This window comes from Passer montanus, unplaced genomic scaffold (assembly GCF_014805655.1).
Source record: "Passer montanus isolate IOZ18808 unplaced genomic scaffold, ASM1480565v1 scaffold18, whole genome shotgun sequence".
NCBI lineage: Eukaryota > Metazoa > Chordata > Aves > Passeriformes > Passeridae > Passer > Passer montanus.
In genome coordinates, this window is record NW_024365381.1 from 11,397,407 (window position 1) to 11,415,145 (window position 17,739).

General features: G+C 40.8%; 1 protein-coding gene across 7 annotated transcripts in view; it reads right to left on the bottom strand.

Annotated features, from left to right (window-relative positions):
* Window positions 1-17,739, bottom strand: part of MAPKBP1 (mitogen-activated protein kinase binding protein 1) — a 109,145-nt gene that overhangs the window by 25,001 nt on the left and 66,405 nt on the right. For all 7 annotated transcript variants that reach the window (XR_005627051.1, XM_039704847.1, XM_039704846.1 and 4 more), the window contains 9 exons: window positions 16,898-16,968; window positions 16,335-16,456; window positions 15,361-15,436; window positions 12,687-12,798; window positions 12,079-12,142; window positions 8,946-9,071; window positions 2,395-2,543; window positions 1,647-1,696; window positions 927-1,163 (listed from right to left, as the gene is read on the bottom strand). Coding sequence is in view for 6 of the 7 variants with exons in the window: in XM_039704847.1 (XP_039560781.1) it covers window positions 927-1,163; window positions 1,647-1,696; window positions 2,395-2,543; window positions 8,946-9,071; window positions 12,079-12,142; window positions 12,687-12,798; window positions 15,361-15,436; window positions 16,335-16,456; window positions 16,898-16,968 (1,007 nt within the window). In the remaining variant the exon portion in view is untranslated. The remainder of the gene's footprint in view (window positions 1-926; window positions 1,164-1,646; window positions 1,697-2,394; window positions 2,544-8,945; window positions 9,072-12,078; window positions 12,143-12,686; window positions 12,799-15,360; window positions 15,437-16,334; window positions 16,457-16,897; window positions 16,969-17,739) is intronic.

A 17,739-nucleotide genomic window follows, 5' to 3' on the forward strand; every position in this document is an offset into this window, starting at 1 on the left:
TGCATCTATCAGCAAGTTACCTTACACCAGCAGGGCTAGAAAGTATGCATTTCAGCACAGAACATGTTCAGCAATCTGAGATCAGAACACACAGCAATCCTATGTCTTTTCTGTTCCTTATTTACTAAACTTGTCAGACTACTGCTGTACTTTTCTGATTTGTTTCCTGTTTGCAATTCCCTAAAGTTCTTTGGTAACGTACTCTTTGATCACACATCAGGAGTGTAAGCCATGTGGCAGCAGATTCTTCCATTACCTTCTAAAGACTTATCGGACAATTCACAAAACTGGGCCATTTCAGCTCAAAAACTGAATTACTGCACACAACAATCTGAATCCTGCTCTCAGTCACACAGTTATAGGGGAGGGAAAACTTCTAATGAAGCTAGGCACTGGACAGACTGCTACTGGAAAATAGGAAACTGGAAACTATTCTGAGGATGAGCACACATTACTTGCTGTGGCCCATCATTACAAAAATCAAAGAAAATTTACTCATCTAGCACAGCCAACAACTAAGGCCTTCATGCGAGCCGCATTCCAGTGGTTACTGGAGTCAGGAAACTGCATCCCAGCAGAGTGAGCTAACAGGATACCAAGTTTTTACACACCTGTATCTCCAAGCTCAACTTCTCAGCTTGTTTTTAACATAAATATTCAAAGAGCTAAAAGAAAACATGAGGTCTTCCTGCCATTGAAGAGAAACCTTGACCCCATACGATCTCTGCGATAAGACAGCAGAATCACACATTGCAGGAGTATAAATTACAATAGAGTTATCTAATAAAGCTCCTCAAAAGTCATTTAGAAGACCTTTAACGATAAAAAGAACATCTTCAGGTAGTAATAAATGTAGGTAATAACAAATAGATGCAGGACAGATGCACTCAGAGTGGGCTCCCCTCCTCAGAGTAGTACTGCCTTACTTTGTTGATGTGCACAGGAAGGTCAGTGTGCTCTTCTCTGTCGTCCCCATTGCTGTTTTGAGACAGTGAGTCTCGACTTGGAGAACGGGAAGCAGAGAAGGACTCCAGCTGGCGCAGGTCAAGCATGGATTTCACAGTCATCTCTATGCTGCTGGTTGGCTGGGACCAGCGACCGCGCTGCCGGGGCATCTTGCTCATTGGTGCCTCTGAGCGCTGCATTGCTGCTATCTCTTTGGCCTGAAGGAAATTAAAACACAGACTATCTCAGAGACTGAGTTTGGCTGATGGAAACACAAGAGAAAAAATACAAGAACCACAGAAAAACATAATTATGCCCATCTCAATAAAAGCCTCAAAACTGTCTAAGGGACAGCCTGAAAGGGCACCTTTAATCATAAAGCATCAAGTAAAAATGATACTTTTTTGCTGCTTCTTGGACAATTGAACAGTTAAATGTTTTGCTCAGATCAAAGTATATGAACAGCTTCAGCACCACATGAGATTCAGATCGAAAACAAAAAAGCATAACAACTGATGTAAAAAGACTGATTTAAAAATCCCAAGTACAGCTCTAGACTCCAAACACCCAATGCTTCTCAAAGGTCTCCTACCACAGCTGCACCCTTCCCACACGTGCAACTGAAGTTTTTAATCTCTCTGGGAATTTCTCCTTCAGTTTCCTTGTAACAGGAAATACAATCCAAAGGTTTAGTAACTCACCCTCCTCATTTCCCACTGGGAAAGGCTTCTTGAGAGGGTAAGGTCTGGATCTGCAATGATAAAGAGATATGCATCTAGCTGACATCCTGGCCAGCAGTCCAGCTTTTGAGCAACTTCTTACTTCATCTTTCAACAAAGGCAGTATTCCTACACCTTTTGAACCACTGTCAACACATGCTTTCCCACTGACTACCCAAATCATTGTATCAAAATTTTAACAGAGACACAGTTTTATGTAAGATTTCCATTATATCAGCAGACCACTGCAGAACACTTGCCACAGGGCAGCGTCCTCCCAAAGGCTTGGGACAAAAAAATCTGCTCCAATACACTGTACCATCGGTGGTAAAAATACGTCAAATTAATAACAGCAATCTCTACTGTAAGTTTTATCAGACATCTCTAAAATCCTCTCTTTTGAGGAGATCTCTTGATCTCTTTTGGTTTCTGCAGAATTTTAATAGCTTGTAGACCCCAGCCCATAAAACTAATTCAAAATTTCTTTAGCCAGTTGATACTAGCAAGAAACTTGTCAATTTAACAACTGCATTTCTAGACAGAGAACTCTTTGGATGCAGGAATGGATAGCTCCATACTACCCATTGGTATCAATCCATATGCTTCTGCTTTGGCCTCTCTCTTTCTCCCCATACCTTGTTATCCCTAAGCCACTGTCTCTCATCTTGTCCTCCCTTCACATCCAAGCCATTTTCCTCCAGCTCTGCTCATGTCCCTCTCCCATTTATACCTGAGTCTCTCTCAGTGTTGCAGTTGGACTGAATATGGAAAGACTGCAGCCCTCGTAACTCATCTTCATCATTGCCTTCATCTTCACCATCCTTGTCGCTGTCTGATGAGAGTGCGGGCACAGAGGCCAGGGCAGAGATAGACTCATGCCTGGAAGGCAGGAATTAGAAGGAGTATTACAGTTTATGCACGAACTGACCACCATTTCAATCATTTCACCACTTCTCTACCTTACCTCTATTCATATTCAGGAGGCTGCCTCAACTCTCTCAAACAGCCCTTGCTCTAGCACAGCCCATCTCTGAGAAACAGGGCAAGCTAAACCCTGCACAAAGATGTGCAGACACTGCCACAACAGTGTTCTCATACACGTGGAAGGTTGACAGAAATCAGAAGTAAACAAGTGTGAGAAAGTCAAATGGAATGAAACTGGGCCTTCCATTTCAGACTGCCAATTGATAAGGTCAAGATGGTAGATTATATTTGAAAGGCAAATATTTTCCCACCCTTAAGCATTTCTTCTCTGGAACTGATTTACACATCAAAAATGTCAGAGATAGACTGTTTGAAAGTAATTTGGTTTATAGCAAATTATCCCATAAGAGACAGGTTCATTTCAAGGATTGCTCCAGGCAGACCCTGAAGGCACAGCCCACACACAGTAAGAGCACCATGCTGACTATTTTAACTTTCAAGCACAAGGATCATGTGAAACATATCTTGCGCAGATCTTCAGTTTAAGTAGATCAAGGCAAGTTTTACCACACACACCTCAGAGGCCCTCCCAGCATAGAATTGCCCACCACCAATCAAGGACACTCAATAACACCAAATTTTACTCTCCCTCTTTCTTTTCCTCTTCCCTTTCCTCTGCTCATTCCTTCAGTCCACAGAATCAAATGAAGAAATAAACTTTTGGACAATAATTGAAGAAAGAAAAATCCCCAACAAATACATTTGAGTAGTCCTCACTCCATGGCCTAGAGCTAGAATGCCAAACTCATCATAAGTGACATTTATAGGATATTACTGGTGAGTGCTAAGTGCCAAGCATTATTCATGAAATAAAAATAGCTCATCCACCAAATACAGAGCAGTCTGGCAAGAGATCAACTTCTCCTGCAGCTGACAGATCACAGGCAGTATTGAAACATGGTAAGAAGCAGTTAAGGTATTTTAATCTTTTCTCTTCCTGTGTAGTGGCAGAACATCAATTTCTATTTCATTAGGAGTAATAACTACTCAACCATTTCAGATGAGCTTTGAAGTGTTCTGGCAAAAATAAAAATGAAGCTGACTGTAGCCTGCAGAGTTCTCAAGTGAAAAAGTTTCATTTTGGTCATCCCACATCTTCTTTTGACATTTGAGTTTGTCAGTATCTTCATCTTTTCTACTGTCTCCTTGTATGCTCATCTTGTCACTCTCAGGTTCTTGTGTCTAAGCAAGGGAACCCTGACAAAGCCCAAGCACCACAGCATCTTTGAGGTTATGCCATGTTTCATCCTATTTATTCATGGTAGACAATGAATACTTCTGGTACCAAAATTACTGAAACTTCAGTAATTTTGATACCATCCTTCTGCTTGTGTACATCATGGCTGTTTGAGGAGTTTATTGAGACAGAAGGGTTGGATTATTAGACCTTCAAACATTTAGCTGGTTGAATACCTTACAATGATGAGGTGATATGGCAAGGCAAGATTATGGGTTTGCCAAGCTCCTATGTGTACTGCTATTGGTGTAAATGGAGAATGGAGGATTGCCATCCATGTGTTTTACATTACAAATAGAAAGATGGCCCCTGTCCATCAGACAGTGACTGAAAAAATTGGTGAGGGGGGAGAAAGTATGTTCCAGTGTCCTTAAAGTAGCAGAGTAAGAGAACACAAAACATTTTGGAAGTCAGATGGGGTTTTTCTCATACTTCACAGGAAGTGATAAACAAGTTATGAAGTAACATATTTGACAGAAACATAAGGTTATCTTGCATTATCCCAGCAAAAATTCACACACCTCTTCTACATCCTTCTTTTTACAACTCAAGTATGCTTTTCAAACTCAGTTCTGTAACTTGAAGGGAGACAGATGAATGAGTGATATTTTCAAAATGATCCTAGGTCCCTGACTTGAAACTGAGATACTCCTGAAATGAAAACTCAGTTCACAAGGTCTTGAGTGTTTTAACTGTTGTTCTTGCCCAAGTCAACCCTTCTATTCAGACTTCATTATTTCTCCTTTCTTTCCCTGCCTTCCCCCATGTACTGTGGATTTTCTCCTAAGTCCCCTAATGCACACATCTCCTCAATACTCTTCCTCAGTTCTTTTTCATACTTAGATGGGAGTCAGTGTAATGTAGAGTGAGTTTTCAAGCACAGAATCTGTTTCCAAATAAGCACAACATGAGAGCATTTTGAAAATTAAGGAGTAAGACTTCTGGGGTTTGCTGAATTCCTCCCAAGAGCCAAACCCTAAAGCATCATTATACCAGAATGAATGTTTCAGAGTAGCTATTCCAGAATAGCATGTACAGACATGTCAAATTCTCAAGATCCATGTGACTCAGAGCAAGTGCTTCAATTGTAATTGTTCATCTTCTCTGCTGAGGAACTATCCCATTCTAGCATCACAGAATCACAGAATCATTAAGGTTGGAATAGACCTGCAACACCATCAAGTCCAACATTTGACTTAGTATCACTTTGCCCAACTAAACCATATCATGGAGCGCCATGTGTACTCATTTTTTAACACTTCATGGGGTGGTGACTCAACAATTTTCCCTAGGGACCCTATTCCAATGCTTAACCACTCTTTCAGTGAAGAAACTTTTCCTAATGTCCAACATGAACTTTCCTTGGCACAACTTGAGGTCATTTTCCCTTATTCTACTGCTAGTTGCCTGGGAGAAGAGGAAAACTCCCAGCTCACCACAACCTGGATCTTGTTCTATACAGGGCATCAGTGCCAGTTGCTCTTCAGCTCCCAGTTTTTGAAGGATCAGACAGTACAGAGTGAATGGAAGGAAGGACCTTAAATTAGGTACAGACTTAAAAGTGCCACTTGTCGTTATGGAGTTCTAGTATTCAGACATCTGATAGTAGGTACTCTGTATGCTTTTGTATGACCAGAACCCAACCCTGTTTTGCTTTCTCAAAACAAAACAAAGCAGACAAGAATGGCAACTATCCATTTAAAGAGGTATGTCATCAGCATTCCCACTCTGATCTTGTGCTACTTAAACCCTCAGCTTTAGGGACATATTTATGAAACTGTAGCATCCTGTGTGGTAGGTATCACTGGCAGATTATATCCTCCTGCCTCCTCTTCAAATGCTGAAGTGTTTTAAAAGGAAAGTTATTTGGCTTTTCCCCACAGAAGGATCACAGTGCATGGACTTCAGTTTCCCTAGTGTTATAATTGCACTAGTTCATCACAGACTGAGGTGTCATTTCTGATACGGCATCAAAAGCCTGCCTCATTCTAAGCCCTGGAAAAAACACAGCTTTCCTGGACTGGACAAGACCCAGTGAGAATTTGATAAGGAGCTCTTCTTTCCAAATATATCTGACAGCACACAGTACTTCTTCAGTGTACTTTATATATAACTTTTAGACAATTTAATTTGGATAACTTTTTTTCTCCTGCTATTTATACTAAAGAGTCAAGGAAAGCCACAGATAAAGTGATTTTTAAAACATGACTATAAGCCCTGCAAACATTCCACAGTAAAATCAGCTTAAAATTTGAGACAAGCTTTTCTAAACTATAAATGCATACTTGGATTAAAACCAAAACCCTACTAAATGACCTTTACATGACTTCTTCACTGAAAATATAAAAGCCTTAAAACCAAAATGTATCAACAATTTCAACTGAGTACAAGTTCTATTATCCTGGACTATCAAAGCTCCTCATGTTCAGGAAAAAAACACACATCTGCAATTACCACAACCAGAGGCAGAACTCAAAGGCTCTCAGGCACACTATGGAGAACTGTGGGTCATACAGGTCAGAGCAATTCCAAGGTAATACAATGTCCCATAAAGGTGAGTCAGAGAAATCATTCAGAGGAGAAACTTTAGTCTCTAAAAATTTTTGGAGGGACTGAAAATGCTGGGACACTTCATGTCAGAGAACAGGTTGGATAAAGAGAGGTTATGAAAAAGGTTTACAAAACCATGGGCACTACCAATAGCTGGCTGCAGAACAAAAGATCACCAGAGCTCACAATATTCAGAAGCAAAGGACTTTCAACAAAACTAGTAAGAATATGCTTTAAGAGATAAAAAAAGCCCTTCTTTCCACAGAGAGCAGTGAACTCCAGGAACATGTCACCAAAGGAGGTTGTAGAGGCAGACAATATTATGAAGTTCAAAAAGAATTTGTACAAACTCAGTGGACAATTGGTCCATGTCCAGATAGAAAAGCAAAAAGGTAGAAATGTACCTCCTAACATCCCTGATGTAACAATGGAGCATGAGGCAAATGGACCACAAAGGTTCATACAGCAAGGCTCAAAGAGTGTCTCACTAAATAGCATCTTCCATTGCCACAGTCACAGGCAGAATACTGGGCTTTGTGGAGCACTGGTTTGACCCAAAAAGGCATCTTCTGTGCATTTGCACTGCTGATGTTACTCAGCTGGGTCAATTCCTGCCCTGAGAGCTGCAACCAGATAGACTATCCTGAACTGGAAATCTTCATCTCGCATTGTCTCCTCAGACCAATTTTGTTACCCCAGCATTATTTTGATTATTCATCCTGTAATACACTCATAACATGGAACTAGCAGAAAGTGTTACTTCCCCCACCAAATTCTAGCAATACTGTTCTAAAGTTCTATTAGAACAAATGACTTATCGCAAGGCAGGGAGCTTTCTCATCCTACTTCCAATCTTTTGAGACAACAATTTTACACCACAAGTTGCAACTCAACTCTCTACTACAACCTATACAGACAGGCTTTGGAAACAAATCAGAACAGGTACAGGGCACCTAGAAAACAAATCTCACTCAAGTTCATCAGTTTTTCTTCTCCCACCTCAATAATGCTGGTCCACTAGGCTCTTCTTCCATTGTCAGTACCAATCCAAAATGCTCTGGGAATTATGTCTTTGCTGATCTCCAGTGACCACAGCGGACAGTCAAAACTGAAAACAAGCTTTCAAAGCTGACAAGTAGATTGCAGGCTTGCAAAGAGGCTACCAAACAAGTTTACTGAAGTTCTGGGCTTGGCGTGGCACTAGCACCGCCCTTCAGCAAGCGTCTGTGATGGAAACAAGTATCACCTCACAGGAACAGGACTGGGATTATCTGTCACAGGCTGAGCCTTGGTAGGGGAAGGCTGCAGCTGCTGGAATAATAGAGAGGCTGCTATAAAAAGCACATTGCTTGACAGATCCAGAACTTTGGCTAGAAAAAAAGCTTCCTGAGTTTTCCCGGGATTGTTACCAAAAACACTTACTAGACAAGACTCGCTTCAGGAATGAGCAGATCAAGACTTTCCAAAACAAAACTGTGTAGACAGACTTGTTACAACATTGCTCGCTCCCAAAGGGAGTGGGAAAGTCCTGGTGACACTCAACAACCAGTGTGGTAATTCCTCCTACACTTTGATACTTTTATATCCAGAACTCCATGTGTAGTCATTCGGGACATAGGAACCAAAAAATCTGCATTTACCCTTTTTTCCCCCACTGTGGGGGACCACCACATGACAGGTTGGTCAGGAATCTCGCCTGCATTACTTACAGTCCAACTAGTCTCAGTTACTTACAAACTACAGAGAAACCAAACACATCAGACTAATAATAAAAAATACCCTGTCACTCTTGTTCTGTTTAAAAACAGAAGCACCACTTTTAAAAGAAAGGTCACTAGATAAATTTAGATCTATTCAGCTTGTAGGCTGCAGCAATTGGTTTTTAGATATGTTGTTTACCTAGCAAAAAATAATATTATTCAGCTAGCAAGAGCTTTTCCTATTTAATTTATTTTTGTATTTATTATTCATATTATAATTATTTTAGTTGAGTTTTTTCACAGCCTCCAGGAAACAGTTAACAAAGAAAGAGCAAAAGTGTAAGGAGTCTTAGAATTATGATCAACATAACCAATTCATAGAGGTCACAGGTATACTTCAGTACTGACACCAAAGAAAATAGCCTTTAAGTTACATTCAGCTTAGATCTAGAGAACTTTACTCATGAAGGATCACAGCTTCCCTGGTGGAATTCTGTGTACCATCTTCAATATTCCTAGGTGAACTGCTTAATAAAGTTTCTGACCACATCACTAAACAAAATTAAGACACAAGAGGCATTGCATACATATTGCAATCTGTGAAGGACACTAAGTCTGTCTGGAAGATCCCAGTCTGGTTTCTATATCCAAAGAAGGGGGGTACAAAACCAAATTCAACAGAAGAATAAGAGAACTTTTGGAAGAACAATATTAGTGAAGACAACAAAAACTATACAGTTGAATCCAGTGCCACACTTCCACATTCCACCCTACACAGCCAGCCACATGTTCTCAGTCTGCTCTGCTCACCTCATGAGTCCAGCTGCCTTGTGAGGAGGAGACTTCTCCGCCTGCTTCCCTCTCTGTTTCATGTCCGACAGGCGTTGCCGCATGTTGATGGTCATCTCTGAGCTCAGACGCCAGATGAAGATGCAGCTGAAAGAGAGAAAGATGAGACTGGGATCAAGTCTCAGTTCAGTTTATTGGTACGAGACTAATTCCCAGAGACAAAGAGCCCTTCTGTCTGGGGCAGAGATACACACACAGAAACAGCTTCACAGAAACTCAAGTCCATCACAAGCCTCGTGAGGAAAGGGTTAAACCTGCCTGTCAAAGCCTCCCTGTAAGTGAGAGCAACTGCAGAGATATTTACACAGACTCATCTCTGATCCTATACCTCTAACCAGCTGCTGAAGGAAATGCCATAACAAGTCCCTTTCTGGTCAGCAGAGTAAACAGAGCCTACAGATGTCTCTTGCATCCTCTAACAGTGGCTAAGCTGAAGTCTCTGATTGCCTCTACCCCCAAAGGCAAGGCCTTCCTACTGCCCACTGTCCCATGGAGTCTCTGTGCAGTACTAACAGTTAAGCTCATGTGGAAGTACTTTTTGCAGCAGGGCGCTTCTAATGTTTTACTCCGGACTCCCTACAGGACACTTGCACAGAATTTACACAGCCATTAGCTCAGCTGGTCAGAGCACAGTGCTAATAACACCAAGGCCATGGGTTCAATTCCTGCATGGGCCACTCGTTTCAGAGCTGGATTTGATGATCCTTGTGGGCCCCTTCCAATTCAGAATGTTCTGTGAAATATGCTGTGAAATTTGACTGAATCTGGTCAATGAATTCAAAAGCATTTGAGAGAAAGAAACCAACAATGCGATCTCATTTCATGAATTTCTTCAGAAATTCAGTTTAAAAAATATTCCTCATCACATTAAAGAATATTGCATCTCATCTTCAGCTATTAGAAAGTAAAATGAACAGTGCTGTCTTTGAAATTTAACCTCACTGCTAACTAATTCTTTTCATCTCAGTCATCTTTCCTGTCTAGCTGGGTGTACCTACACTGATGTAGAAACAGAGATGGTGCTTTGGCTATCACTTAAAAAATCTTGCATCCTACTTTGGAATCCAAAGAGGATTTAATTCAGTTCTTCAGGACCCATCAGTGCCAGCAGACTAATGGGTACTCCAATACACAGAAGATTTTTCAATGACTGACTTTTCCTTCTCTTGATAGCATGTAAACATTAATTTGCTTTGTCATTTTGAACAATGACCATGAACTTTGGTCTCCCTGGCCTGAGGCAAATGTCAAAAGCGCCAGGGTCCTGAATACCTGAATCTTCATTTTTGTTCTCTCATGAAAAAAAAATTTGAAAGGCTTAAATTCCCATATCACACCAAAAAACCCCCCATAATATCATCCTTGCAGTCTGTGGAGATTTTAAGGCAAAACTAAAAATTTCCTTCTTGTTCCCAGTGCCATGCTCAGGAGCATCACTCCCAGCTACTGAAATCACACACAGACACTTTGCATTGCCTATGTACACACTCTCATCCTCCCAACCAGGAGAAAGGGGTGAGGCACTGTGTCTGGGAACCATGGCAACCCAAGGCAGCCAGCTGTTTCCCCTCAAGGAGCAGCTCTCTCCAAGTAACAGCAATCATAATGAAATGGAGGAAACAAAATTCTGAAAGCAAATCTGGCTTGTTCATTTATCCCACCCCCACAGTTATCAAACTTAGACAAGCAGCAAACAACCCAAGCCTGTGAATACATTAGCATCCAACACAACCTCTGCAGAAGCAAGCACCCACCTACCTCTTTTGCTAGGGTTGGGGAGGGGATTTTGTTTTGTTTTTTCTCACCTTGTATTATTTTCCTCACATGAATCTCACAGTCCTTGTGCCCTTTCTCATCCCTGTTTTTCTCTCTGTTCTCAGCTCTACTCTTCACTGTGTGTGAACAGACAATGTTCCCTGTTCTCCTTTGAAAAAGATGCTTTCTCATCTCCTTACAGCAAACTTCTTCAGGAATCCTTTTCTCATTTCTCATCCATCTCCTGCATACCCTCAGTGAAGAAAATGACCCTTTTGCTCATGGAAATGTCAACAAAAGAATGTTGCACTAAATCACAAGGATCATTGGGGACTTCCAAACCTTCCATGTTTCTGGAATTTGTCAGAAGTTCACAAGAAAAGGACTCTCTCCCCTACAACTTTTGTCCCTAATCTATTTAAACACATGAAAGAGGAAAATGAAATTATTTATTACTGAAAGATAGAAACAATCAACTGATGACATATAAGGTGATATATCATATGTTCTACAACAACTGACTCTCTAAAAGCCTCTTTCCAATTCAATTGTGCTTTATTAATTAAAGAAAAAAAGAGAAAGAATCTGGGTTGCTCTGAACTTGCAATAGCATTCCAGGAGCCATCTTTCTCAAAGGAAATATTTTATTCAGTTCAGCTGATTTAAGCATTCACTGACTCCAGAAATAGTGGCACCACTCACCTGAGTGATCATCATACTAGGCATGTATTCTCCTTTTTCCCTTGGGCTCAGTCTGGTGACTACTTCAGCTTTTAGTGAACTGACTTAGCTCACTAAATGTGCAGAAAACTCATCTCAGGGGAGTACTGATGTAGTGACCTAAATTTGCTGAATGAGGGGTCAGCTGCACCACTGCGGACTCAGGGGAGTGGGAAAAGGACCCTATGGACAGGACCAAAAAGTGAGGACAGGCCTGTCCCTTTTGCTGTTGAACAGACTCTTTCACCTGGTAAAACCTCACCAACAAGAGTACTGCAAGAAAAGGTTTTGGCACTACTAGCAAAAATAGCCCAAGATGCCTTATATTACAGCCCTGAAGGCTGGTCAGTAAACAGGTCACATGTTTGTCTCCTTTTCAGCACAGAATAGTATTTACTCCCAGAAAAGGGAAATACTTCACATGGGTCTCATTCCATGGAACGATAACAAACTCTGAGTTTTGCCAGCAACACACATTCAGGATTCAGAAAGCTCTGAGATTTATTTGGAATTCATAAAGCATCCCTATAAAAAAACAAAAATCCACCTTTCCTAAGGACATGTTATATCCAGTATGAGATGTCACAAGGCAGTATCACAAACAAGCAAAACCTCTTACCTGTCCCCAGAAACAGAGATCAGATGTTTGCAGTCATTACTGAATTTCATCCCAGTTACAATCTCTGTGAGAAAAAAAGCACAAAAAACCAATCTTCCCTGAATTATCCAAATGGACAGAAGGGATAATTAGCCAAATAGCCTGTCTGCACTCAGTGATTCACACTTCACAGACCAATACACCCCAATTACCATAATCATTTAACCACAAAATCTAGGCTTGACATGGAGAGGGTACTCCATGGCCAAATATACATGAAGAATAAATTCTCTTTTTGCCTATAATAGAATAGCTCCTGCATGGTAGGAGCTGAGATTATACCATAATGAAATTAAATATACACTGAAAAAACCCACAGACTGTTTTGTAGGCTACTAGAAAAAATGTGTAAATAAATTGACAGGAGGGTATATGTTTGCTCGTGTGCAAAATGCAAAAATTGAACTTGCAATAAATATTACAACTTCATTCACTTACAATCCATTCGAAAATACCCATCAGGTAAACTTTGGTGGGGAGAAATCTTCAGAAAGCGTTGACTAGCATCAGACCCTACTCTATAGTCATCAGCAGAAAAAAATGAATTTCCAGAAGTTTTTAAGCCTTACCTGAGTGTCCATACATGGTTGCAACACACTCGCCAGAATAGAAATCAAAGATGGAGAGGTTCTTGTCAGAACAACTGGTTGCAATATAAAGACCAGAAGGATCTGTTTGCACCTGATTCAGGAGACCAGAGGAATGCAAAGATACGGTGAGAAACTACTTCAAACTACATAAAAATAGTCCAGAATACCCAAGACGGTCAGAATAAAATGCAAATAGCCCTCACAGGAGTCCAATTGAGTACCAACCTATCCAGTATCCCAGGACAAATCTCCAACCTGACTAGACTTTTAAGACTATCTCCAACCTAATCAGAGACTGAAGGCACTTAAATTAAATACCTTCATGACTGTGAAGGTATTGCCACCAATGGACAGATTTCTACTTCTCTCCTACTTTCGTTTAACTTTGGAGTCTTACTTTCTTCTATGTTAAAATCAAAACAAAACAACAACAAAGTCCCATCCCAAAACACACACACAATTAAAAAAAAATTATCAGAGCTGACAGAGTTAAGTGAAATATTAAATGATTCAAGCCTTCAGGAGTGAAAACAAAAAAACTCAACACTGCCAAGAAACTGTCTTTGACAATGATGCTGTCACATCTCCAGTATTTGCAACTCCCTTTTTTCAGCTATTTTGTTTGTTGTTTGTTTCTTCATATGCACCTATTTGTCGCTTTATCTTGGATCAAATATAAAATCTCTGCAAATGCCTCACCAGGTCTAAATCAGCACTACAAAACAAATACAGTTACTGTCACCAAATGGCCTGTCCTGCTCTGTCCTTCATAGAATTTTAAGGAACTGAGAGGATAAACTGTGTTTTTCAAGGGAGACATGGTATTTAAATAATGGTAATTCTTTTGGTTTGTTATGGCTCTTGTTAAGGCTCTTTTGGTTTGTTATGTTTATTTTGTTGATGTTTGCTTCCAGTGTCACTGTTTGAGTTCTGCCCATTAAACTGCAATGTGTATTATGATCTCAGAATAACATACCAAGAAAGTTTAAATTCCAGAGACAACCATAATCCCTTGGTTACATAATTGTCTTCAAAATGAGCAAAGCAACAGTACAAGTAATTGAGATTCCCCACTTGAGATACACATTAAAAAAAACAACACCATAAACAAAGGATATCAAAACCAAAAAATCCAGCTCCCAGAACATTCCATGTTTGGTTTTTTTTTTGTCTGAGAAAAATCTAATCAAGCACCTAAGCTTATCACAATTTAAAGTGTAGCATCAATTTTTCATTTTCTTTGCTCTGGATTACAAAAATTTTGTAGGAATTATAATAGGCAAAGAGAAAGAACTTCTCTTACTCTGTAAAACAAAAAAGCTGACACTGAACAAAACTTTTTGTTTCCCCCCTCCCTTTTCACCCAGTTATTTACACACATCAAGAGTTTCAGCTAGAAGGGAACTACAAGTATCACCTAGTCCTGCCTGACCAATTGAGAGTTGACCAAAGATTCATCAAGCTTAGTCTTTTCCATAAGGGCCACATGTTTAAAGCTTGTTATAACTAAGTACATTGATCAAAAGCATCTTCTACACTGTCACGCTTGGAGTATTGACCACCTCTCTGGGACTCCTGCTCCAGTGTTTGGCCAAACTCTCAGTAAAGAAAATGCTTCCTAATGTCCCTGGTGCAGCTTTGAACCATTCCCATATATCCTGTCACCAGCTCCCAGGGAGAAGCACTCAGCACCTCCACCTGTGTGTCCTCTCCTCAGGAAGCTGTAGAGAGCAATGTGGTCACCCTTCAGCCTCTTTCTCTCCAAATTAGATAAGCCCTAAATCCTCAGCTGCTCCTCACAGGACATTCTTTCCAGTACCTAATAATAATACTGCTGACCTGTGCAGCAGTAGAAAATTATCAGTGGAAAAAAATATAATGAAGAAGCTTGTTTGGCAAATGGAGAGATATTTTTATTTTGTCAGCTGGCTTTCCCCCTTCATAGACAAGAATGCAGTTCTTCCACTCCACTGTGAGTCTCAAACACACCTGATTTACCAAGGTTAGCCCTGGATAGCAGCAGAAGCAGGTGTGCTACCGTGGCCCAAGGACTGGATGCACTCAGCAGGTGAGAAACTTGAACAGACTCTCTCTAAGCAGTACCATGCTTTTCCAGAACTCCAACACCCAGGCTTTTCAGGTCCAATACTATTTAATTTTGTCAGCTCAAAGAGTTTCCCTTGTATTTGCCCTCTGAAATCTACTGCACAAACACTGATCAACAGGTATTTCCACTTTAAGAATCCTAACAAAACTAGTCAAGAAAACCAGAATGAGCTCTCTGGAGTAGAAAGTAAAGGATTAAATTAAACGGATTAAATCATCTCCTGACAGATATTGGTGCAGTTCTACTTGTTTTTACAGCATGGTCCTGTGACTCACTTCAGAAACAGAACAGAGAGAAAAATCAAAGCTTCATCATTCATTGACTCTTTTCCTCTTTTAGCCTCATGAAACCCAAATATATTACCAGCCCTTAAGGGTGGAAGTAGGAGGAAGCAGCAGTAGGGTAAAGGACAAAGTATGGAGCAAGAAAAAAAAGAAAAATAAAAAAACAAATACTCTACTCAGATTTGTATTTAATTTTCTTGTCCCCGTGCTACATTCAGAAAAGCTGAAAAATTGAAAAAGGAAGGAAAAGAAAACAGCTTACTTTGATAAGGGTGCCATCTTCACCTTGGGATCCCTTGTAAAGCTTCTTCTGCTTCCCACTGCTTATGTTGAAAACCCTGAGGGGATGAAATAAGATAACATGGCTCATTGTGCCCAGGTACTACTCTGGGGCTGTTGTCACCAGGATCATTTTCTCTCCCTGTTCCTCATTCCATATAAAATACAGGAAACAGGGTGAAAACTACAGGAAGTGGAGAAATCTCCATGAAGTACTACTACCAGTCATTTAAATGGTTCAAGAAACAACCTCAAAAGTAATGCAAAGGCAAATTATCTTAAAATCAAGGCTTTATTCTCAAACCAATAATCAGTCCGTCCTCACTGCTGTAAAAATACCTGGGCTCCTTCGTACTAGAGCAAAGGATTAAAAGAGCAAGACCTTCATGTTAGAAAACAAAACCAAATTACATCCAGTAGTGATATTTAGCTATGACCAAAACTCTTAACATCTCACACAGCTACAACAGGAGCAGCCGCACAACTACAGAGAGATTCCTTTGCTTTCAAGCAGACAGATTGAAGAAATGGATAAAAAGAGAAGAGAATGGACTCCACTTGTTCAATGACAGTCACATCTAGTTCAGTTTTAGGTTCCCACAGTCCCAGGTATTCCACAGGACCTCACAGCTTTTCACTAAGTACTTTCAAAACCAAAAATTACCACAGTGCAGAAGTTCTTGCCCCACAGTTCAATGATGTGCCAAGGAAGGCACATTTGCTCCCCCAGTAGAAAGCCTTTGCTCTGCAGAGCAACCCAGTGAGAAGCCACAAGTCCCATGGGAATTGCACATATACACAGCTTTTTATCAGTGAGGAGAAAGGCAGAGTTCAACCTCACAGTGCCTCAGATCTGTCTGAAAATGCTGAACCAAAGAACTTAGAGGAATAATGATGGAGATCAGGCTGCTTCACTTATGACTGGAAAAATATTTTCAAGTTGAGAAGGAAACTAACCTGATGTTACGATCTTGGCATCCAATAGCTGCATATTTCCAGCTGGGGTCCACATCCATGTCATAAAGTGTGGTCTTCCTAACAATGTGATGTGTTCGGGTAAACTGGACCCCTTCTCCTGTCTAAACATATGGGTAACAACTGTGTCAAAATCAAGTAGTTAATCCATTATTAAAAGCAAGTAAATACAGACGAGTCTTCTCATACAGCCAGCATAAAACAATCCTTCCCAGGGAGCTGCTGGGCGCAGCTGGGACTGGAGGCACAAGGAACTCTTCCCTCCAGCCCTACTCTTTCACCAGTTTTCACAATAGCTCTGGCAGTGAAGGAAAAGCAGATATCCTAACAGTTCTCTATTTCTGCTCTGAGAGGTCAGGCTGGGAGTAGCTGCATGCTTCACAGAACTAGTTCTCTGAATGTAATCTCTTCTATCAAGTCAGTGGGAGGCCCTGAGGCTGAAATAGCAACAAGCTCATAGAGAAACTCTGATACCATTCTTTGAAGTAACTCCTTTGTGGAGAGATTATAAATTAGAAGTGTACAAAAAGCCGTGATAAGGTTACCTTCTGCGCAGTGCGGAAATAGATGCTCTTGTCTGCCCCACAGCTTATCATTCGCACTTTCCCATCGTTAGCTGGAATAAAAAGACAGGAGACAAAAGATAAACACATATACAAGGTGGAGGAAATGTTTCAATTTATACCACTGCTCATTTATTCCAGCCCTGATTAACTAAAACTGACTCCTCCCCAAGCAGCAAAACAGAAGCCCCTTCTCAAGGACAGCATTTGTCTTTCATGCTCAGAGAGCATGAGGCTCCAACACAGAGGCTTTTCAGAACACATTAAGATGTAATTCTGTTTTCTCCCTCACTAATATTCTCATATCTCTGTGTGCCACAGCACTCTGTGGCAAAACGGCACATTCACACTCAGTAGAAGCTGAAACAGGCAATAGGCACTTTTCACACCTTAGAGCTGGACACATCTTTCTTACTGCAGGGTCAGGCTTCCCTTCTTCCCTTAGGACTGTTCTGTAACCAAGCAGCTCCTTCAGCAAAGCAACACCCAATAAAACTCCAACTCCAACGCATCCAACATCACACGGGTCCTTGAACTGCACCCACTTAAAGCATGCCAGCACTTGGCTCATAGACCAGCACAAAGGCCTTAGCTGCCAGGCCTTGAGCCCACTTCCCTCATCTCCTGGGAGCTCAGCTGGCTGCATTCAAGGCCAACTCACTGATAAGACAGATCTGTCAGAGAAACAACTGCTGGCCTTGGAGCTCCTCCAGAAAAAAAAAAAAAAAAAAAAAAAAAAAAAAGTTGCTTTGGGGAGCCCCTGCTTCAGTGAGTCCATTCACTTGGGAGCAGTTCTCAAGCTAAGGTTCTCATCCTTGAGTCCC